The 23,074-nt window shown below is 41.9% G+C and overlaps 1 protein-coding gene, 1 long non-coding RNA gene and 1 pseudogene across 7 annotated transcripts; 1 reads left to right on the top strand and 2 right to left on the bottom strand.

Annotated features, from left to right (window-relative positions):
- The first annotated feature begins 292 nt into the window (after window positions 1-292).
- Window positions 293-5,152, top strand: LOC127753307 (uncharacterized). The gene is made up of 3 exons (XM_052278792.1): window positions 293-573; window positions 673-1,017; window positions 4,138-5,152. The coding sequence occupies exons 1-3, from the start codon at window positions 307-309 to the stop codon at window positions 4,684-4,686; spliced, it is 1,161 nt and encodes a 386-aa protein (XP_052134752.1). The 5' UTR covers window positions 293-306; the 3' UTR covers window positions 4,687-5,152.
- A 6,517-nt stretch (window positions 5,153-11,669) lies between these two features.
- Window positions 11,670-15,098, bottom strand: LOC127753313 (uncharacterized). Of its 6 annotated transcripts, none has more exons than XR_008012531.1 (5): window positions 14,571-15,098; window positions 13,936-14,470; window positions 13,262-13,475; window positions 13,071-13,185; window positions 11,670-12,550 (listed from the first exon to the last, which is right to left on the bottom strand). It is a non-coding gene; the product is annotated as an uncharacterized LOC127753313 (long non-coding RNA). The 6 variants fall into 6 exon arrangements; XR_008012532.1 differs by having other exon boundaries at window positions 11,671-12,550; window positions 13,936-14,004; window positions 14,571-15,080; XR_008012533.1 differs by having other exon boundaries at window positions 11,671-12,550; window positions 13,957-15,078.
- Window positions 15,099-16,209: 1,111 nt separating this feature from the next.
- LOC127785860 (cysteine-rich receptor-like protein kinase 10) lies at window positions 16,210-23,074 on the bottom strand (annotated as a pseudogene).

Below are 23,074 nucleotides of genomic sequence, written 5' to 3'. Positions count from 1 at the left end.
ACATGATCAAAATGTTTTATCCCATACCAGCATTTAGTGCTAAAATAGCTCCAATTTCTCACACCCAAGATTTAGACCCTCCCCCAACCCCCTCAATCCTCTTGCCTCCCTTCAAAGCTCTCCCAAAGCCCTGGGCCCCACCTTCCAGGCATACAGTCACACCCTCCCTGCAAGTGGGCCCCACAACCCAACCTCCCCCGGGCCCACCATCCAGACACTGTCAAACTCCCCCTTGTCTCTTCTCTTCCCTCCTTTTTAACACAAGTGATGAGCTGAGCTGAGCTGAGGCAACGAAGGTGTTCGTCCATGGCGCCGCAGCTGGCCACGCTGGCGGAGGAGCCGGGGGGCGGGGAGGAGGCGGCGCGGGCGCGGCGGAAGACCGGCCTGCACGCGGCGCTCCACCGCTGGGCGCGGGCGCGCATCCCGCTCCGGTTTCTTTCCGGTGGGGGAGGTGGCGGAGGCGTGGGCGGCGGCGGCGGAGGCGGACGCCCCTCCCCCGACCTCCGCGTGCTCCTCTCCGTCCTCGCCTGCCCGCTCTCCCCCGTCCCCGTCCTCCCGCGCCACCCGCGCAACGTACGTCTCGCCGTCGCCGCCGCCGCGTCTCGCTCTGCCGGACTTCCTCTTCGTGCTACGCGCGCTCACGACGTCGTGCGTGTGTGTCGTGTCGTGCAGGTGGCGTCGTCGGCGCAGTACATCCTCGAGCAGTTCCGGGCGACGACGGGGTGCGCCAAGATCGAGGGCGCGGCGAAGAGCATGTACGCGGCGGGGAGGGTGCGGATGGCCATGGCGCCGGAGCCCGGCGGCGGCATCGGCATCGGCGGCGGCGGCGGAGACGGGCACGAGGGGTGCTTCGTGGTGTGGCAGCTAGTGCCGGACATGTGGCTCGTCGAGATGGCCGTGGCCGGGCACGCCGTCGCCGCCGGCTGCGACGGCCGCGTCGCGTGGCGCCGCACGCCCTGGCTCGGCGCCCACGCCGCGCGCGGCGGCGGCGCGAGACCTCTCCGGCGAGCCCTCCAGGTTGGCACCCCGCATGTCCCTGCCATTTGGCCATTCTGATTAGCTCCTCCTCTAATCCGATTAAAATTCAGTTTAGGCAAAAAAATAATTAGTTTTGCATTAGTTTGCATTGCAATCTAGACTTATAAATGTCTAAACCGAAAGAAATCAAAACGAAAAAAAAAATCGTACGCATATATTTTGTACGTACAAGCATACGTAACGTACAAAGGAATTCATAAGAAAATAAATAGGAGTACTTCATGTGTATTCTTCAAATACATGGGGCCTTTGTTCGAATCGCGAATAGAAATTACCAATGTGTCAAAAAAAAACATGTCATTTTTTTTATAAAAAAAGTGACCAAAATACCTGATAATTTTGCAAGCACATACAGACATACATTAGGTGATCTTATCTTTGGAAACCTATTCCTTTATCAATGATGTAAACTCTTTTTCGGAGAACGATGCGAATAGGTTTGGCTGTATGCTTAGTTATGTAGATGTTGCCTTGATATAATTGTCCAAGTTCAACAATAAAAGTTTCTTCCTTTATCCTAAAAAATGTGAGCATGTATATATATTTAAAACATTTAAACCATTTTGAATGAGAAATAACAAGTATACATGCTTAAATGTTTTAAATGTTTTAACAAGTATACATCCTAAAAAATTTAAGCTGAAATTTATGTATGTCGGAGTACACTGGGAAGCTACCCAAAAGCAATGTGAGAGGTGTATGAGCGTGTACGTAGAAATCGCTGCTTTTCTTTTTGTGGATCGCTTTGCTGAATTCGCCTTTGCCTTTTGTGCTTTAATTTGTGTGCTGGGTGTGTGGGAGTATTCATTTCGCAAAAAAAGAGGGTGAAGAATTGGGGAGCATTTGTGAAAGAAGAATCTTTGGCTGAAAATAAAGGTGCAGATATGGCATTCTTTCATTTCCACTGTTTCACCTCGGGATCTGAGGCTGCTGCCCCTCATTTCCTGAAAAAAAAAAAAATTCAGATCACTCTTGAGATACTCTTGAAAAAAACTTTCTGTGAGGATGCAGAGTCCGCAGACTTTGCTTCCTTCTAAGTAGCACTGTTCGTCTGTTTACAAGATTGGCTTTTGAGGCATATATCTTGAGCAATTTGGCAAACTGAGGCTAGTATAAATCTGTGTCTGAAATTGATGATACTCTAGTGCCAAGTAGTAGTATCATTCTTCTTTGGTGAAAGTTAACCAAGATATCTGAACATACCATTAGCCGATCGACTAGTACTGTTTTTAATATATATCTGGATATTCTAGCAACTGCTGAGATAGCTAGTTGAAAAACCATTTTATCCGGTCCTCATAGGAGGACCAAATAAAAGAGCATGGATTATGATTATGGTTAGGCCACTGACCTGTCCTTTGAAATCTCTAGCTACTATGATTGGCTAGTACAGCTTTAACAGCTTGGCAGTAGGAAAATTGGATGCACTGCCACTCATGCATTCTGATTTCTGAAAATCTTCATGTTATCAAATAGTTTTAAATATTTTTAGGATGCAGCAGTGCGTATCTAAGTAGGTGTATCTGTCCTGAGTGTTACACCAATTTGGTCTATTAGGTCAATTGATTTAGACTTTTTGTAAGCTGCCTCACATCAGCATGGCAAAGAAAGTTAAGCTTCTGTTGAACATGGGACATCATGTTAAACCACTTTGAGTGAGAGTCTGCATCCATGTTATTTTCCTTATAGACACTGAAACAGTTTGCTTAGTCTTTCTGAAACCCAATCAGACTATCAGAATAACTGGGATCATTTACATGCATGGTGTATCATTAAGAGATGTACCTTTCTGGCAATTGATTAGCTGACCCAGATCAACAATGGAGATGGAACACATCATAGTCCCCATGTCAGGTTAGTACTAATTTAGTACATAATCACACAGCACTGCATGCTGGTCATGCTGTATAATTGCCAACACACCAAACTTCACCAAATCTCTCTGGCAAAAGTGTGTGAAATGAAACTGGATGGGGGTTACTCTCAACAGTATCCTATGCTGGATGCTCTGTACTATAGTGAATACTGCTGAACAGATATCAGTGGGCATCCTAGAGTGTCTTAGCTGTTTTTGTACTGTGAAAAGAGAGGAGCTTTGGGCATGATGTGTTTGATACAACATACAAGTGTACTGGCTTTCTATTTCACACAGCATTCTTTTTTGTCTCCCATGGCACAATAAAATACACTGCACCTGCATGTTCTTGCCTCTGAATTTATGGCTCATATTTACATCCATAAGAGAGCAGAGATGTCCTTGGAACAGCATAAGGACATCAACCTTTTCTCAATAACAACAGTTCTAGGACATAGGACTCCAAAAAGATGCTACTACCAAGCACCTTTCATCCTCATAGGGCTCAATGGCATCCTATATGAACACTGTACCACAGTAATGAATCTGTCTAGATGTCTAATAAAAAGGCCATGCCATGAGCCTTTATATCTTTAATTATGAAACAAAATTGATGCCCCATCAATGTGCTTACCTAACAAAATTTTAAAACTACAGGAAAAATAGGAGCAAAATAATGCAATGCAATGGTGAACAATTAGTGCATTTTCTATAATTTTGGTGAAAGTAAGAAAATTTGACTTTGGAATAAAACTAAAAGATCTTATAGTAATATGAAACGGATGAAGTAGTACTCTCTCCATCCTAAAGCATAGGCGGATCTAGAGGATGATCCCGGTGGTCATACGACCACTAAAAAAATCCTAGCCCAATGCATAAATATACATATATGTGAAAAGAAAACTTTTGAGAAAAAAAAGAGCTCGTATTTAATATATTATAATGTACATTTGATCCATTTATACTTTTAACTTTGTTATATTTAGGTTATTTGAAAAATATATATAATTTGGACCACCCATAGAAAAATCGTAGACACGTCAGTGTCCTAAAGATTTTGGTTGAATGAGATATCTTATTACTATAAATCTGAAATGAATCTGAAGCATAATTAATTATATTTTAGGATGGATTGAGTAGAATATAGACAATGCATCTGCACCAATGAGAAGCGTCCACGTGTGCATGCCGATGAAGTGTCGGTGCTGACGATCGTGCATGTGTGCATGGCTGTGCGTGTGCAGGGGCTGGACCCGGTGACGATCGCGTCGGTGTTCTCGGCGGCGGAGCACGTCGGCGAGAAGGCCGTCGACGGCGAGGACTGCTTCGCGCTGCGGCTCGACGTGGCGCCGTCGGTGCTCTCCGCCTGGGGCGACGGCGCGGCGGAGGTGATCCGGCACGGCATGACGGGCTACTTCAGCCAGCGGAGCGGCCTCCTCGCCCGCCTCGATGACTCGCAGCTCACCCGCATCCAGACCCCCGGCGCGCCGGCGATGTACTGGGAGACCACCGTCTCCTCCCGCCTCGGCGACTACCGCGCCGCCGACGGCGCCGTGGTGGCGCACGCGGGCACCTCCGTCGCCCACCTCGCCCGCTTCGGCGCCGACGTCGGCGCCGCCCGCGCCGTCACGCGGATGGAGGAGGCGTGGACCATCGACGACGTCGCCTTCAACGTCGCCGGCCTCTGCCCGGAGTCGTTCATCGCGCCGGAGGAGGTGAGGAGCGGCGGCGGCGGCGGCAGCAGCAGCCGCCGCTACGACGGCGGCGGCGGCGCTATCGCCAAGAAGAAGTGACGTCACGGACAGAATGTTTTTTTTAATTAATTACTGTCTCCTAATTAGTGATTAGCTTGGGTGGTTTAATTAATTATTAGTTAACCCGGTGGATCAACCTGGAGCTTTTAATCACCATCAGCAGCAAGTGTGGCATATAATTGCTTAGTTAGCTAGGTGAGTGTAATTTTTTGTTTTTCTCTGTTTTTTTTTTGTTTGTTTGTTTCTTGTACTTATTAAGTGAGGCCCTGGGATGCAATCATGCACCTTTGTTGTACATATGCCTGTACTACTGGATTCACAAGAACAACCAGTATGAGTAAGAGGGTTACACACTTGAGTCTGTAAAATTTATTTTTTTTCTTTTTTTTTCACATTAATTATGCAGCGGTACAAATTTTCCTCTCTTTCTTTCCTTTTTCTTTTGGGGGCGAACAAACTTGCACTGTTTTTTTTAAGAGAGGAGGGGGGTTGTTTAGTTAGTTTTCTTCCTATTTAGTGATTATTTGTACGGCTTTCCTATTTATCAGACGATTGAAGGAGATAGTCGATTGAATCTCACCATTGGTTTGATATCCAACGTCTCTTGTATTTTCTTCAACCTTCATCTCTCTCCATTACCTGTTGCTGTTCTTGGCGGTGCAACGACGAGGCATAGTAGCCGAGGGTGGTAAGCCCTGTTTCTTTCAGTTTGGAATTATTATAATGCAGATTATTGGGAGTAAACTGAAAGAAACATACAACTTATTGAAGTAGTTTATTATAATCTGGAGCCCAACTTATTATAATCTGATAAGCTCATTTAGGTGAGCTTTTTCCAGATTATTGAGTGAAAAATTACCCACCATACCACCCCACTCCCTCTTTAGACTTGCAAACCCAATAATCTAGGCTCTAATAATCTAGGAAAAAAACAACTAACCGCTTATTCTACTACAGATTATAACAATCTAGCTTATAGTAATCTGACTCAATAATCTAGATTATAATAATCTCAAGCCGAAAGAAACAGGGCCTAAGTGCTAACCTGCTTATGGGCAGGGTTGACGACAGGGGCGAGGAAATGGAGTTGGTTACTGTTGGAGTTTAATCTTCTTAATTACTTTGAGTCTTAGTCTAAACATAATCACCTCTGCTTAATTACATGGGCGATCTAACTGGCTTGAGAATGAAGCCATTGAAACCGGTATGTGGTTTTGATGTTATTCCTTTGCTTTTCTCCTTCACTCCTCTTCTGCTACGCTCTCCGGTTGACGAAAAGAAAACTCTCACGAACCCCTTCCAATATCAAAATCGATCGGACGAATTGATTTAGGGTTTTAGGGTTAGAGAGAGTTCAGTTGTCACCTCTATTTTCTCTACTCTTTCTTATATAGGACACTGGTGGGACTCAATGGCTTTATCTCTAATCGGAATCTGAATGTGTTTTTGTACCGATCACACAAAAATAGACTTTATCTCTTATTGATTCTTGTTAGGAAAGGAAACCAGTAAGATTTTATTCTTATCCCAACTAACCGGCATTAGATAATAAAAATCAACCAACAGTTACGAGGCAACCTGAAATTTTTACATTTTGGTCCTTTTTGAAAACTTATTTTACAAATAGACCCCTAGAAAAACTTAAACCGAAACTGGTCCTTTTTAGGGCGCCAGAGTGGCTGGCACCGTCCCCCAACATGGCGGCGCCAGCCATACTGGCACCGTGCCCGTGCCACCATGGCACCAGGGCTACGTGGCGTTGCTGACTCAGCAGAGCGGGGCGGCAACCACCTTGGCGCCGCCCCGCATACGACGGCGCTAGCATGGCTGGCGCACCCCTCCTCTGTGGGCCCCACCAACTTTCTCCTCCCACTCCCATTTTCGCCAAGTCTCCAGCCCGAGCTTCTGCCTCCGGGCAATGGCTGGCGCCGCGCCCCAGACCGCGGCGCCAGCCATCCTGGCGCCGCCCCCTCCCCCCTAGGACCTTCTGCCTCTAGGCCACGGCTGGCGCCGTCCTCACGGACCGCGGTGCTAGGGTGGCTGGCGCCGCCCTCCTCCCCCCGAAACCCTTCTGCCTCGTGGCACTGGCTAGCGCCGCCCTCCCCAACCGCGGCGCCAGGGTGGCTGGCGCCGCCCTCTGCCTCCCTGCAAATCAAAAATCTATATTGCACAAATGTACCAATTCACAGTTCGCAATACAAATCACAATTCACAGTTTCATACAGACTAAAACAAGTTCCAATTGCACAAATCACAATGCCAAAAGTCCATCACATAGTCCTCACATAATCCATCACATATTTCACACATCAAACAATGCCAAAAGTTCATCACATATTCGACACATCAAACAATGCCAAAAGTCCATCACATAGTCCTCACATATTCTACACATGAAACAATGCCAAAAGTCCATCACATAGTCCATCACATAGTCCTCACATAGTCCATCACATTTTCTATCACATAGTGCACCACATACGTCATACTACCAACAAATAGATTAACTTCATACAAATCACTTCTTCTGTTGGCGCCGAATAGCTTGCGAGCCCAGAGTGTACCTACATTTGAAAATCCAATGTTTAAAACATTTAAAAACAAAATGAGGGAAATCAAATAACATTTGAGAATGGTAAGCTCATTTTACCTCTTTTTCGCTGTCCGAGTGGATCGCAAGTTGTATTGGGTGGGTTGCGTCCCCTGAGGCGCATCGGGAAGCTGCGACATGTCTATCTCCTCAGCGTCTGGTGCGACGTAGTCCTCATCCTCCTCGTCATCGTCGTCGCTAGGTGGAGCCGGCGCCTTCCCCTTTCCCCTCCCTTGTGGAATGCGTGACGACGACGAACCACCAACTTCTTCACGCTCTTCTATCCTGATGGAGTGTCGAGCGATACTTGGACGACGAACCACCGTAGTAAACACAAACAAGTCTATCCATCTACACCAAAAAATCAAATGTAACTTTACAACTAAAATTAAATCTTCCTTCCTAAACGTAGTCCAAACCGACATATTATAACCAATGCATAACTTAAATTGTCCCAAAGCTACTACTCCACAAAAAAATATTTAATCCACCTACAAATATCAACAAGTTTACTAGTGCATTACACATCGAAATATTTCAAATACTCCATCATACAACCCAACCTAGTTCTAATTAACTATAATCAATTTCTATAATGCAACCAAAATTTTCTCCCCTTCATATAATTAATGAGTAAAAGTTTAACCTATAGGCTATAGCATCAAGTCCATCAAATTAAAATTACTTTCATGCCTCAACCCTAATTTTTCGTCCATCCATCCAACCAAACCATCCAAAAATAACATTACCACATATATGGTTCAAAAAATCGTGACACCAATGAGTACATTGCAAACATGTAGCACTACAACAAGCTAATCCCAAGAAAAAATGCTAAAAATCACAAAATTTGGGCTAAAAAGAGGTTCTAGGGTTACCCTCTGATATACAAATTCAACCAATAAAAACGAAAAAAAGAGGGGGGAATGGAGGAGTCTACCTTTCTCTTCGATTTCCACAAAAAATCCCGTGAAAAACGAGTTCAAATTGAGTGGATTTGAGGTGGAGAGGTGAGGGGGAGAGAGAGGGAGAAGAACAGCAAGCAGCGGCTCAGGCTAGGACTCAGGCGAAAATGGGAGTGGGGAGGAGAAAGGTGGTGGGGCCCACGGGGTTTAAGGGCGCGGCCCACAGAGGAGGGGCGTCGCCAGGGTGGCTGGCACCCCCTTCTGCCCAGTCAGCATCGCCACGACAGCCCTAGTGCCACGGTGGTACGGGCGCGGCGCCATGGTGGCTGGCACCGCCATGTTGGAGGACGGCGCCAGCCACTCTGGCGCCCCAAAAAGGACCATTCCCGGTTTAAGTTTTTTCAGGGGTCTATTTGTAAAATAAATTTTCAAAAAGGATCAAAATGTAAAAATTCTACACGAGGCAGAAGGAGGTGACAAACGGATCTCGTGACTCCGTCGGTGACGAGGAAAGCCCTCATGGTTACTCTTATTTTTTTATGCTACACAAATCGTTATAAGAGGTTGAAGAAAAAAAGATATCACAAACAAATTATATCTCAAATGGTCTACAAAAGCTTAACTAATTCCAAAAACATGTTTTACAACATGATGGTGTTTCCTAAGAACATTAATGTTATAAAACCAGCCCCAAAATCAACATCGGTAGCTAAACGCGAAAGAAACGCCATAGGAGATCCAAACACGATGATGACACCGAGGCATGATATTTGGTAACGGAGTTCAGCCGAGGCCTACATCTCCGAGGCACTGATTACGGGCGCTCCTCCCGGATCTAGCATATTACAGCGTATCAGAGTTACAACGACTCACGGCCGGTTGCCGCCAGCAGCTGCTCCCTCTCGCTATGCTAAGTCACCATGCAGTTACAACAGGTCCTCTCTATTTAAGAGAGATCCAAGGATAGAGTCCGACTCTTACTCTATTCCTAATACCTATTACAACTCCAAGTCCTAAACTGTAACCGACTACATACACATATTCGACATAAACTCTAACAATTAAAATAAAAAATAAGAGTGAATGGCAAATTGGACTACATATCGTGGACTAAAACCACATAAATTTGCAGTCTTGCAGATTAGAAGGGGGCGAGAAACATTGCACCAAACCCCCAAATTGACAACTCAAATCTACATAATGTAACCAATTCAATCACCATATAAGTTAGCACCCCGTTCCTATTCTCTATCTTGTACTTACTATATTTGGCAACTCAGGCCATATAACACACATAATTTAGAAGAACAAATTTGCATGGTGTTAAGTGAAAAGGATGGTTATGCGCTAGTTCAATGCGAAACTATGGTTAAAATATCTAGCCTAACGAGCAAATCAGTCTAAGAATAAACAACTTCTCCTTTTCACACAAACAACATTTTAAAGTAATTAATTTCACGAGAATTAATTAAACTAACACGTATGAAAAAACCATGTGTTCTAAGGCCATGGCCAACGCTCCAAGCTAGAGCGTGGTCTAGCCCTGCCCGAGGGAAATATTCGTGCCAGCTCGGATGGGACCGCACCCTAGCAGAACTACGCGACCCACAGCAGAGCGCCGCGTTTCATCATAGCCGTAGCAAGGAAAGCGTGAGGAACCGCAATGGGAAGAGGCATCGCCCCGTGTCATTGCCCCGCACCGGGAAAGAAGATATGGCGAGGGGATGGATGGGAGAGAATGGCCTACTTGGGAGGCTCACCGATCCACCACCTCCGGGCCTGCTACTTGGCCACCCTGAGCACCGCTACATCGATCCGCCGCCACGTTGATCCCCACCTCCGCCGTCGATTTTCTGTCGTTATCACATCGATCCCCACCTCCAGTACCTCTATCTGTTGTCCCCGCATCGATCAACGCCAGGGAGGTAGAGGGGAGCTCGAGCTCATCGCCTTCTTGGCGGTGGCGTCAAAGAGAGGGAGGGCAGAAGCGGCGCAGCTGAGAAGGAAAAGCTGACGGGAGAGGTGGTGTCGCCGAGGAAGGGGAAGAGGAGAGGCGAAAGAAGACAGGGAGAGGGAAGGTGTGGGTCTTTATATATGTTTGTGATGTTTAGGGGGGCATACTACAAATATTGGGCTTATATGCGAATAGAAAAACACGAGGATTTAAATGCAAAATGTGACCGACTAACAATGTCCGAAACGCAAAAGCAATATGAAACTATGGTTGGCACTCTATTAGGGATATCACAAGTGTGGTTTTATCCCATTTTTAGCATCTTCTTTCTTATGGGGGCTATGGCTTCCAATGGCCAAGCGAAGCTATTCATACATAAAACCTTCTCCTGAAGGGATAGCGAACGAGGCTTTTTTGGCAGATAACCGCACAAAACCTACCATCATACAACAGGCCACTACTGTCTTGTGTCCTTGGAAACCGGTTCGTCCCACGGTACACCATCATCAACTCTTTAATTATTTAGGTATATACATCTATCATTTCTATAATATATAACATGCATTCATTCACATATTTCGTAGCAAAGCGCGGGATATCAACTAGTCTGCATATATGGTTCAGACATGCTAACTAGCTAGGCCTGGTCCGGAAAGCCCGTGGCCGGTGCAGTTCAATATCCAGCCTCATGTTGGCCAGCTGCCTCTCTCTCTCTCATAGCAAACCAGCTGATGAAGAGCCTTCACCAAGCACAAAATGTGGCTGCCTGCCCTCTCCTTGTTGGCATAGAACAATGTCTCTATCTTGCTCACCCTGGAATCTGCAGAATTATTCGATCGGCTTCTGATAATATTGCAGTGAAAGTCTTGCACGTCGTCGGCATCCTCCATCCTGGTCCAAAGAAACAAAATAATGAAGGGATGTTGGACAAGCTATATCTGCCCTTTGTCTTGCATGTATTTTGCATAGTCTAAACTCTATTCAGTTTTCATCCCTAATAGGAAGTTGGAATGCCGTGGAAGAACTGTTATTCCTTTTTTTTGTTTTGCTATTTATCAGTTGCCAGGAAATTTCTTATTTGTCAGTCACCTAGAGGTCCTAGACCAACTGCAGTTTAGACTTGCACAAAATCTTTTACCAACTTTGGTGCATCATTTAATCTGGTATGTTCTTTTTTTTTTTAAGATTTCACCCGGATGCGTGTTTTTATATATGATGATTTTGCTCACTGTAGTTGCCTGAATTTTTTTTCTTGGTTGTCGTTCCACTAAATTTGTACGATGTGTTGACTAAACTTGTATACTCTTGGTACAACCTTTTTGTTCTTTTACAGATTAAATTGCTAATTTGTGAGTTTTGGATGTTGATCTACTTAGAAGAGTGACTAATGACAAAAAAAACTGTCACTTAACAAATACTCCCTCCGTCCCAAATTATAAGCCTATATTTTTTTTACATGGTCTTCAGTGATATACTTTGACCATTAATTTATTCCATGTTATGTTTCCAATTAGATGAAAGTACTTTAAAATATAAATCTAGTGATATAACATGCATAATATTTAGCATATATATGGTTAATATTATTATTCGTCAAAAGTTACTGAGCTTGATTTTTTTAAAAAAGAAGATGCCCTATAATTTGGGACTGAGGGAGTAGATGGTCACTCTCTAAGTCTATTTGATGAGCACCACTGATTGGTGGTATAGCCACCCTAATCTTGGGCTAATTGAACTGATGGAAGAGACAAGATTAATTCAAATTAAATGATTAAAGCTAAACCAAACAAAGAGTTAAATGATGAACAACGAACTTAAGAAATAAAAAGAAGTGAAACTAGTAAGGCTATAATGCTCTACCGTACCTGTTCATCGCCTGTTCGCTAGCTCCATCATTGTAACTAGGTCGTACCCCCCGCGGCCTTTGCCGCGGACCCAATAAAAAGCATAAAAAAACTAAAGGATGAAGAGACATCAACAAATACAATACAATATTTTGGTAAAATAAGAATTGTGTGGATAATCTAAACATTGCAAACGTATAGGAGTAAAAGATAGCAAATTAGATGTGCCTGAAGCCCTGAACATTGCTAATAGCATATTAGTTTACTAATGCATACGGCGTGTCAATAATATTGGCAAATGAACAGGAACTGCAGCATCTCAATACACACATTAACAAATACGGTACATCATAGGCATAAGAACATCATCAAAGACCAAGTGTGTGCATACTGGTGGTAGCATATACAACCTAATGATTTTGCATAGTGCATTACATATAGAGGTACGCACAACAACAAACATGGAAAAGTTTGTAGCATTGTAACTGAATGAAGGAAAGGAAATGATAATGGTCAGCCTCTGGGTCTGGTTGTCGTTTGCAACTTTGCATCGATAGTAGACTACCAGGATAACAACAAATAGATGGCACCAATAAACAACTTGATCAACCTGCATGAACATATGAGAAAAGGGAATCAAGTAGAATGCCATGATATTACTGCCAAATAATCAAAAAAGAATGTGTTCGGTTGTGTTTGAAAAAAAAAGTAATATGATAAAATTAAAGTTGCAAGTCTTGGCAAAGTAAAACAACAGAAGCTGTTTTGAACTATACTGAGCTCAGTATACATACATAATTATCCGTAATCTGTTTCAGTGAGCTGAAAATAAAATGAGAGTAAATAGCACATACTATAGTGTGCTTTAAGAAGTATAAAACAATAGGGCTACCTTTTTTGTGTGTGTTTGTGTATGTGGAGACACAACTATTTAACTGAATGTATTTTTTTTTTCATTTACAGCAGTAAGCAATTTAGAGGAAGGGAAAAAATATATGCATCAATATTTCCTGTATTTCGTGCCATCCAATGCAGAGTTTGAGACCATATGACATGAGGGTACACAAAAATGATGAACCCATGTATATCCAAGGGAAGATCAACCAATAATAACTTTAAAAGAAAATTACCTTTGTATTTAGGTGAAGAACTGCCCACTACAGTGGGAACATACAACCACACGGAAGAAGCATAACACATCATATATCTCTCAATTTGATGATTTTGGGCACCATGCACTACAATCTGGAAATAGTGAAATATATAGATGTTAGACCAATCGATGCAAGATATAAACATAGAAACATAGCGATGAGAATACCTGGTAAAATTAAGCACGTTGATTCGCGATATCGCTGAATATTTCAGTATACACGACATTATGTGGGATGAAGCAATATTATCGAATTAGTCCTCAACGCTGAATTAGTCCTCAAAGCAATATTATCAAATTAGCCCTCAACCACCAATTTTGACATGGAAGCCATCACCACATGTAATTGCAGATAGTAGCCTCGCATCACAGCTAGCGGCAACTGCAGGAAACAGATCAAGCAATCAGGGTCAGGCAGAGCAAAACCACAGAGAAAAAAAAACAGGGAAAATTAGAGTGGGATGCTTAATTTCTTAACCTTTACAGATCTCTATGAATTGAACAGGGATTGGGTACTCAGGTCTGATATAGGGGGCATTCATGGCGGAAGGACTTCATGGTACATAAAGAAAAGTAACACTACAAAATATAGAACAAAGGCTAACAAATTTATGACACATTGGTTGTTAGCTCACCTCTTATTTGTTTTGCCTAATATAGCGGCCTTTCCCTCACGTTTTGACTCACAAAGAATATATTCGACAGGACATGGACATGATGTTAAGGCTATGCACTCACCCAAATCGAACTGGTTCTTAACACTATTCTCATGCACTGATGTCTGGTCTGACCTAGATGGATTTAAAGGAAACATGAATAATTCAAGAGATAGAAGGAAATACATGGATAGTAGCAGCACACACAGCTAGAGTCATAGAAGCTAGCAGGCAGTACCTCTGAACCCCCAACCCCTGGGAAAAAAAGAGCACAAATTACAGATGCAACCAATGGGTGGAAACGATCCTCCTAACACACCATCGGATGTTCTATATTTTGCATCTTGCTTTTGCAGAACTTCCATTGATAGTCTAATTTAAATTGGGCAACAAAATAATCTGTCACAACATTGATATATAATTCCATTCCAATTTGAGCTAAATTTTATATGTAATAATGAAAAACAACATATACAACTATTTTGCATTATAACTCATAAATTTAGGTGCAGTCCAAACATGAATTTCTTGATCTTAGTTTAGTTCTCTTGGAAACTACTGCACAATGTAGCCCTCGAGCTTCGGAGGCCTGAATCTCCACCAGGTGTCCTCTAAAAAATGTGACTACTACATAACATTGGTTTAACTAAATGGAAGCAGGTCAGCAGCAGGCTGAGTGGAGGAGACGCAGGGAACCTGGTGTAGCAGCAACACTACATGACTGCAAACAACAATGACGGGGAAGAACTACATGACTGCAAACAACAATAACGGGAAGAAATAGGTCAGGTGCAGGAAGGAGAGGATTGAAGGAGGATTACCACGGATTGGGCTTTCCTGGAGGAGCCTGAGATAGCTGGAGCTGCAGCAATGGCTACGACGACCCGATCTTTGGATCGGTTGTGGGGGGAATCGAACTTGAAGGGACAATAAAAATAGCTTGGAGGGACTATGAAGGATCTTCTAGAAGTTTCAATGTGGGGAGGAGCTTCGAGGGTGGCGAGGAGTCGGGCTCAGATCGGCAGCGGCGGCGACCATCTCGTCCCGGTGACGAAGGCAGCTTGCCCAGTATATCGTAGCTGTGGCAACCGCCACCGCCGTCATCGCCGTCAGATCCACCACGGGAAGCCGTTGCCGCGGGTGGATCGGGCCGGGGGAAGCCGCCGGCACCGTCGTCGCCGTCGGATCCACCGCGGGAAGCGGCCGGCGCCATCGGTGCCGCGGCACTCCACCCCTCTCTCTTGTTTTCCGCTGGTGCCTTCATCGTCTTCGCGCCGTGTCGGTGAGACAGGAGGGAGAGGAGGAGAAGGACTGGCGACGCCGGTGAGGGGAAGGCGCGGCGTGATCACGGCTAGGGTTTCGATGGACGGCCAAAACAACTCGAGGAAGGATCGGACGGCCAAAATTAGAGTGAACAGTGGAACAGTGCCAGGCTGCGCAACACCGAGCCGTGCCTCACCGAAAACTAGAGTTTTTTTTTTTTCTATCAAAAAAAAAAAGAAAACTAGAGTTTTTATAGATACAATCTGGTAATCACGGAGAACAAGGGAAAGGCTTATTGAACATACCACCCATTTTAGAAAATACTTTGAGGCAAGTCAACAAATATATCAGAGCAAGCAACGTAGCTGGGATAAGATTGTTACGAAACGCATTGTCCAACAAAATCACAATTGGGATAGAAATACAATAAAATTAACAACCCTTGTTGTGGCATTGCTTAATGTTATTTGTCATTATGAGTTTGGATTGAGGCATAAGTTTTTGTAGACATTTAAGTTTTCAGAAACATCTGCTACTGAAATAAGAAATTACAAGTTAATTCTCCACGTGTCATGCATTACTTAGTTGACAAAACAGTCCATATTGTTAGTATGGCAGATTCTACATTCATTTTCTAGATTTCTCTATTTGTATTGTGTTCTTGTCCATGTGTGTTTGTCACCATTAGATGCAAATTGAACAGTACAGATTGAGATTGAGATGATATTCTAATCATGTGCTGATGCACCTTTATTTTTGCTCATTTATACAGGATGAAGGAGGAACTAATAATTCATATGAAAACATGGCTAGATACATGTAATATTTAGAACTCTCTTCCTTTGTACATTCTATTATCCACTCGTTCTTGTACATAACCTTCTATGCTTCTTAATTTATATGATCACCTTTAATAGTTAATATTACCTTGTGGATTCAGCAATTGGCACAAGCCATTGCAACATTCTATTCATTTCAGCTCTGACCTCTTCTTCAGATGTCTACGATAAAATATTAGTACTGAGATCAAATTTGAAATAGATGAATATTGTATGATATTTCTCATGTTGAGTTGTTATAAAAGAGAGACTACCTTATCTATGGACAAAAACGGCTTAAACTTTCTATAAAATACTAATTTGATGCAAGGAGGAAGCATTTGGTATAATGCATCTTTAGCTTCCTTAGGAACAGACTTCAAGACTGAGGGATCGGTTTTCTCAAAGGCCAATGCCTGAAAACAATGAAGTCATAAAAAAATATAGGACAAGGCATAATCTAAAGAAAGAACAATGTCAATATCTGACCATTAAGTGGTAATTTAATATCATTTTTCATGTTGAAGATGGCATAGCACCAGAGAAACAGTGATGTACCAGTTTATTTATCTGCAAAATAACTTTTGAATATTGCAAGGCAAGTCCAGTGGAACCTAACGTTTCCCCAAGCAGGTTGCCCACTGCCTCTACATAATGGTCTTCACCAGTATGCAAAAAAACTTTGTTGATCTCCAAATAAATGAGCAGCACAATGTCTACAAGTTTTTGTACAATCTGCAACAGAACATATGGAGCATTATTGTAAGATATGGATCAGATAGAACAAATATTGATGACATATCAAGATGTTGCACTACATCATCCATCTTCTTGGACCAAAGTGACTTCTTCTGCAGGTTTGCCACAGCAATCCTTTGGTTCTTCACTGAACTAATTGTTATACCTGCATACGGCAGCGGTTTTATTGAAACCGGCAAGAGAATATTCACATTAAATTTGTATCTTATTTGGATGCCTATGTCAAAAATTTAATACAAAGTTACAAACCACTTTGTACCACTGTAGGTTTCCCCTGTTCGAACTTGTCCAACACACACATTTCCTTATACAGTTCCTGGCAATTAGTAGAATGAGAGAACAGAAAAGGCAACAAGATTTCAAAAAGACAATTATCATGAATTAGAGAGTATGAATCACTGACCATGGTGTATTGTGCACGTTTTAATAGATATTGCATTGAAGAAACTGCTTCTTCTTTGCTGCATGCCAGTTCTGATTCCAAAATAACGTATTCTCGAGATTTGTAAAGTAGCTCTAATCTACATTGACAAGAAGAGCAAAAAGGGATACATGAATGGAGATGAATCAATGAGCTCCACTATAAATTAGCTGGTAAAAATTCATGGTAAAAAGTTGTATTTGCAGGGTCAAAGTAGCAGAAGAACATTATGTTTTGTTTACTTGTTAAAATAAAGATCCAAGTTGCGCCATACAGGATCTTTGCACAGCTTTCCAAGCCTAATAACATCTAAAGCAAATCTTCTCAACTGTTCTCTGCATAGTTTGCAGTAAATATATATATAAGTAATCTTGGAAAGTTCATCTACAAAACATCCACATGAAAATGCATAGCTTGCCTTATGTCAGCTTGATGAATAATGAGCAATTGATAGTACTGTTCTGAAATCAGAGCGCGGACACCTTCAGACTGAAGCACAACTTCATTCAGATGACTCATACTTTCTTCAGAGAGGGATTTCATAAGGTTTGATCCACTGACAATTGTGTTGGCCACCTCAAAAGCCAGGATACCTATTTTTCTTTCTCCAGAAGCAGCACCATCAGATTTCATCATATTTGAGCCCCTGACAAGTATTTTGGCTACTCCAAAGGCCATGATCTCTATCATACTTCTTCTTGCAGGAACACAGGACACGGCGGCGGTGCTTTCAGTGTTCGAAGTAGATGATCTAGCCCCCAGCATGCTGTCAACATAGGTTGCAGCAATGACCTGCTTTGCAGTGTTTGAGGTCGATAGTCCAGTCCTTGCTATGGTTAAATCATCTAATAAGTTTGCAGATTTCATGGTGAACATTTGTAGTGCCTGTATGACAAAGATGTGTCATACTTAGGGATCATGATTTTTCTATATGAAGTATAATGTGATTGGAGAAGAGTAAATTACATGCATGAACTCCAGTTGGGAATGCAGATTTTATTTGTATGTTATTGTTCAAAATCAAGGTGCTGGAGTCATTGAATGACAGTTGTACAGGCACATAGGAAATTTCAAAAGGAAGTAAAAGAGGCACTTCAATCCATAAAATATTACAAATTAAATAAATATTTTAATTTTACTTTTAAAATAATTGCTAATGCATTAGAATCTTTTGACCGATAGAAAGTTATATTGAACCAAATGGTGCATGCACCAGCACAAAAAATTTGCAGATATATTCACTCCAAATTTCCTATATAATTTATTGATGTAGATTATACCAGCAATTTGCACTTCCGAATTTGTGTGAAGATGATAATGTGTGTAAATATAATAGTATACTGAGACAGACTACATTTTATATTATGATGCCACTGTCTATTTTGTAATTTACAGGAAATATCATATATGACAAATTTATAGACATTTTACCATGTGTTCTAACATATCCTCTATTGAAAAATTCGATGGAAATCGTTATGTGTTAAGTGTAAACTATAGATACCGATGCATGACACTCGCATTATAAAATTTTATAGTTTATTTTACAATTGCACATTACTTTTTATAGTGCTCTAGTAACTAACATATTCTAATGGTCAAACTCCTATGTTCAAATAATCTGCGATAACAAGTACTCCCTACCCAAAATAAATCAACTTTTGTACACGAATCTAGGCATAGCTATAGTTTTGTACGCTATGTAATCAACTTTTGTACATGAATCTGGACATAGCTATGTCCAGATTCGTTTACAAAAGTTGATTTATTTTGGGACAGGGCATATTATACAAAATATGAGCGCCAAAAACCATATTGTTTCTATTTTCATATAAACTAAAAGAACATCCAATCCTACCATATGATTAGTTTGATTTGGAGTTCCTGTGGACATTCTATCTTTACAGAAACTGAAATTATAATCATCCATTCCCAACATAATATGATGAGCTCTGTTCTGTGCAGAGTTCCTGTGGATAGTCTCTTATGTTTCCATGGGCTCTAAAACTAGCTCTATGTAACAAAAAGAACGCTTGTTCTACACCTAAATGTTTTTGTAGATAATGGAAGATAACATCCAGGATCTGCATCACACAACCATTCTATACCTAGTTTTAGCACAAGGAATTATGATAGAGCATGGGATGAGTAATCTTACCTGGCCTACATGTGACCAATTTTTACACTCTGTTTCGTTAAGCTTTTGGATTACATTTCAAGCACTAGGCCTTTTCTTTGGGTCAGGATCAACACAAGCGAGTCCTATCTCCATGCATGTGTATATTTGTTGGCAACAAGTCTTCATTGATGTGCATCCCACTGTTCGTTCCAACCAATCCCTCCAATTCTTAACTACCTAACAAATTTTCATAGTGAGAAATTATGAAAACACTAGCTTAAAATTAAATTCATCTTACATCCTCTATGAAATGCTGGAAAGATTCTCTGGTGCATATCCGAGGATAATTCCTGTGTCCTGTTATAACCTCGATGATTATCACTCCCAAACTGAATATATCAGATTTGGTTGAGATTAATCCATTGGCCAAGTATTCCGGTGCCATATATCCACTACATCATAACATGGAAGTTAATTAGAAATGATACAAGAACTAAAGATTGCAGTATGTACTTGACAAACTTATGTAGCAGTAGCTTACAGTGTTCCCTCACGACTTCCAGTGATAATCCGTGATTGTTCATGGCCGAAAAGCCTTGACATACCAAAATCCGCAATTTTTGGGCCCATATTGTCATCCATCAATATATTTTCAGGTTTAAGATCCAAATGAATAATATGGCATTCCTCATGAATGTATTGCAAGCCCTAGGAAATTCCCCTGATTATTTTGTATCTCATGTGCCACCCAAGTCCATAGGATTCAGCTATAAAAGTATATCAAAGCACACGCACAAGCATACAATCATGTAAGAATAAGATCACCCAACACTTGTATTTTCAACAATGCCACAATATTTATAATCTAAAGTGATAAGCATGAAAAGAGAGATAAAAATCATTGTTGTACCAGAAATATACTTATCAAGGCTCTTGTTATGTAGATACTCGAAACAAAGCAACCGTCTTGGCATTTCAACCATGACATATTTCTTGCCATTCACTTGCAACACTTCCCACCGTGATTCAGCACAGTAGCCTATAAATCGTACTATGTTCGGGTGCTTGAGATCCATAAGGAATGTAACCTCCTTCTGAAATTTATCATCTTTCAATATGTGTATCTCGAGGAGCTTCTTCACAGCGATCATTCTTCCATTGCTAAGAATTCCCTGTTTATATAAATTCTTTCAAATCTTTTTTTTATAGAGAAGGAATGTAACCTCCTTCTGAAATTTATCATCTTTCAATGTGTATCTTGAGGAGCTTCTTCACAGCGATCATTTTTCCATTGCTAAGAATACCCTGTTTATATAAATTGTCTTTCAAATCTTTTTTTTTATAGAGAAGGGTATTTTTTTACCCGGCCTCTGCATCCAACCGGATATATGCAGCCTTTTTTAAATTAGGAACTTAGCCCTCAATTAACCCAATCTGAAATTCGCTCCTACGAAGATTTGAACTCAGGACCTTAGGGTGTTACTCAGGTCACTGCAACCACTAGGCTACATGCCTGGTAATACTTGGGGTCTGTTTGGTTCTATTGCCCAGCTAGCCTAGCTGGGTAAGGGCAAGCCAACTCGTTGCCAGCTTGCCAGGCTTGCCATATACCCTTTGTTTGGTTGGTGTGCTTTCTATGGCAAGAATTAGTGGCTAGCCGTTTGGTTGCTTCAACGAATCATCTTTCTCTTTAGAGTATTTTGTGCCGCTTCTTTTCATATTGAGCAAAATAATATTGCACACAGATCAAATTTTTTTAACTGATGGCTTTGTCACAAGAACACTACAGATTCTTCCACAGTTAACTTGGCCACAAGAATAATACGGATAGAAGTAGTAAAAAGGGCAAAGCTATATGCTAAAAGAATTCCTTGAAACAATCAAACATCTTTTTGAACTACTTTATTACAAGTTCGAACCAAAGCATATCAATTATTTAAATAATATCTAAAGTGCACGTTTCATTCTTAAACTATTTAGCTTGAATGCATAGTAATTATTCAAACATCTCAGCAAAGAAATTACATAGCAGCTGGATAGTTTTGTATTATCCATTGGGCCACATATTCCTTAATAGAATCCAGTGGCCTACCCTTCAGCATGGCAGCTATATTCTCATGGGTCGCGAGATAAGTCTGCAGCTCAAGTCGAACCATGACAGGGTATTCCGTCATCTCATCAATTATCTTGAATAGGGATTCATTTGGATGTGTCATATGTGTGAAACACATGGTTTCAGACATATTATCCGTAGCCCCTGTTATCTCATAAACCACATTATCATCAGTTCTAACTCTTTTACCTTTATCAGATTTTCTACCTTTTGCACGCCTAGAAGATGAGCTACTTCCAGTATTGTTCTCTTGATCTGGAAGACAATCTGAGTCATAATTTGATGAAGGGTCAACATCACCAGGACTGCCATTTTTATCACCAATAAAATCATCATTTTCAGTCATTGGATGGTCATATGGTGTTTGCAGAACATTAAATTCCCCTGTTGCATGCTTGTCTTGAAAAATAAACTCCATTTCATCATACCAACGTATGGGGATGTTAATGAATTTAGCCCTTTTATCTTTGGCCTACACATGACAAGAAAAATGTCAGAAACATAGACATCCATATTATATGTAAACACGATAGTTATTTGCAAGGAAAGAATAGTTAGAACACTCACATTAGTCATTCGAACAACTACAGTCTCATCATATAGGATTTTTTTTCTCAACATCATCAAAGTTGGCCCCGCTCAAATTCTTTGCCTCCATAATTACCTTCCACTGAGCCTTCAACTTGTGATAAACTTGTCGACTTGTGAAGTTTGTGTGATACTTGCCATTAATTTGCTTTGCACATTCCTCATGATGGACTTCTTTAAATACAAGTTGTCTTCCATCATGCTTGGTGCCGACGGCCAGAAAGTTCCTAGCTACTACTGCCCATACCATCGACAATCCCCATTAATGCAAAATCAGAATCCAGCACCAAAGGCCCAAAGCAAGATTACTGGATGTGGAAATAGTACATGAAGCAACATAGACAGCTCGTATACATCCATCCATGGCAGGAAGATGGAGAGCTTTAATATAAGAAAAAAAGTCCTCGTACCTGCAAATCTAGATAGACGAGGCGCCATCGGCGGAAGAAATCAATCTGGGAGCTTCTCAGTTCTCACCACGAGCAATCTTGTGTCCAGTAGCAATCTTCTGCAAGAACATGCTCTCCTCAAATCGAGTTGGCCTTGCTCTCCGATTTACTGCGTGGAGGCCGGAGGCTCTACTGCATTTATATATAGGCACGGGATTACTGCAGATGAATCGAGGATGCTTGAAAGTTCGGCAAGGGGAGGAGGGTGATTGCAAATTGACCGGATCTGTGAGCCCTATAGTTCAGCCAAGAGTGGGGGAAGAGAGTGACGAGATCTGCAAGCCCGATTCTTTGGCGAAGAGTGGAGGAGTAGGACGAAATTGGGGGGCTGGTTGTTGAAGAAGGTAACAACTTTTGAGAAAAATCGCTTCATCCTTATCAACAACTTTTTTCACGCGAGGAGCTTGCCGTCGGAGGCGAGCCGATTCGGCTCTCCCTTGTGAGCTATCCTTTTCTCGCTCCTATGGGCTAGCTCGCCCCCATGGGCTAGGATTTTTTTCTGATTCCAAACGACTGTCCTTGCCAGGCCAGGCTAGGCCCCTGCTAGCCTTGGATCCAAACGCACCCTTGATAACCAGAGGGGAAAAAAGGGGAGCATACCTTGTAAACCACTCCATACCCACCCCTGCCAAGTTCTTGTTCCTTTGAGAAGTCACATGTAATGGTTTTCAAGAATTCCATTGGCAGATACATTGGCGTCGCAGTTGGATCTTGTATGTTGTTCTCCAGTATACCAAAATCCACATGTTTTTGCACCAGGGAATCATGTTTACTAGTAGATCCTTCCGTTCCTGA

Source organism: Oryza glaberrima, chromosome 10 (genome assembly GCF_000147395.1).
Source record: "Oryza glaberrima chromosome 10, OglaRS2, whole genome shotgun sequence".
NCBI classification, from domain to species: domain Eukaryota; kingdom Viridiplantae; phylum Streptophyta; class Magnoliopsida; order Poales; family Poaceae; genus Oryza; species Oryza glaberrima.
The sequence above is the reverse complement of the archived record's forward strand: the minus strand, read 5'-3'. Positions and strand labels throughout refer to the sequence as shown.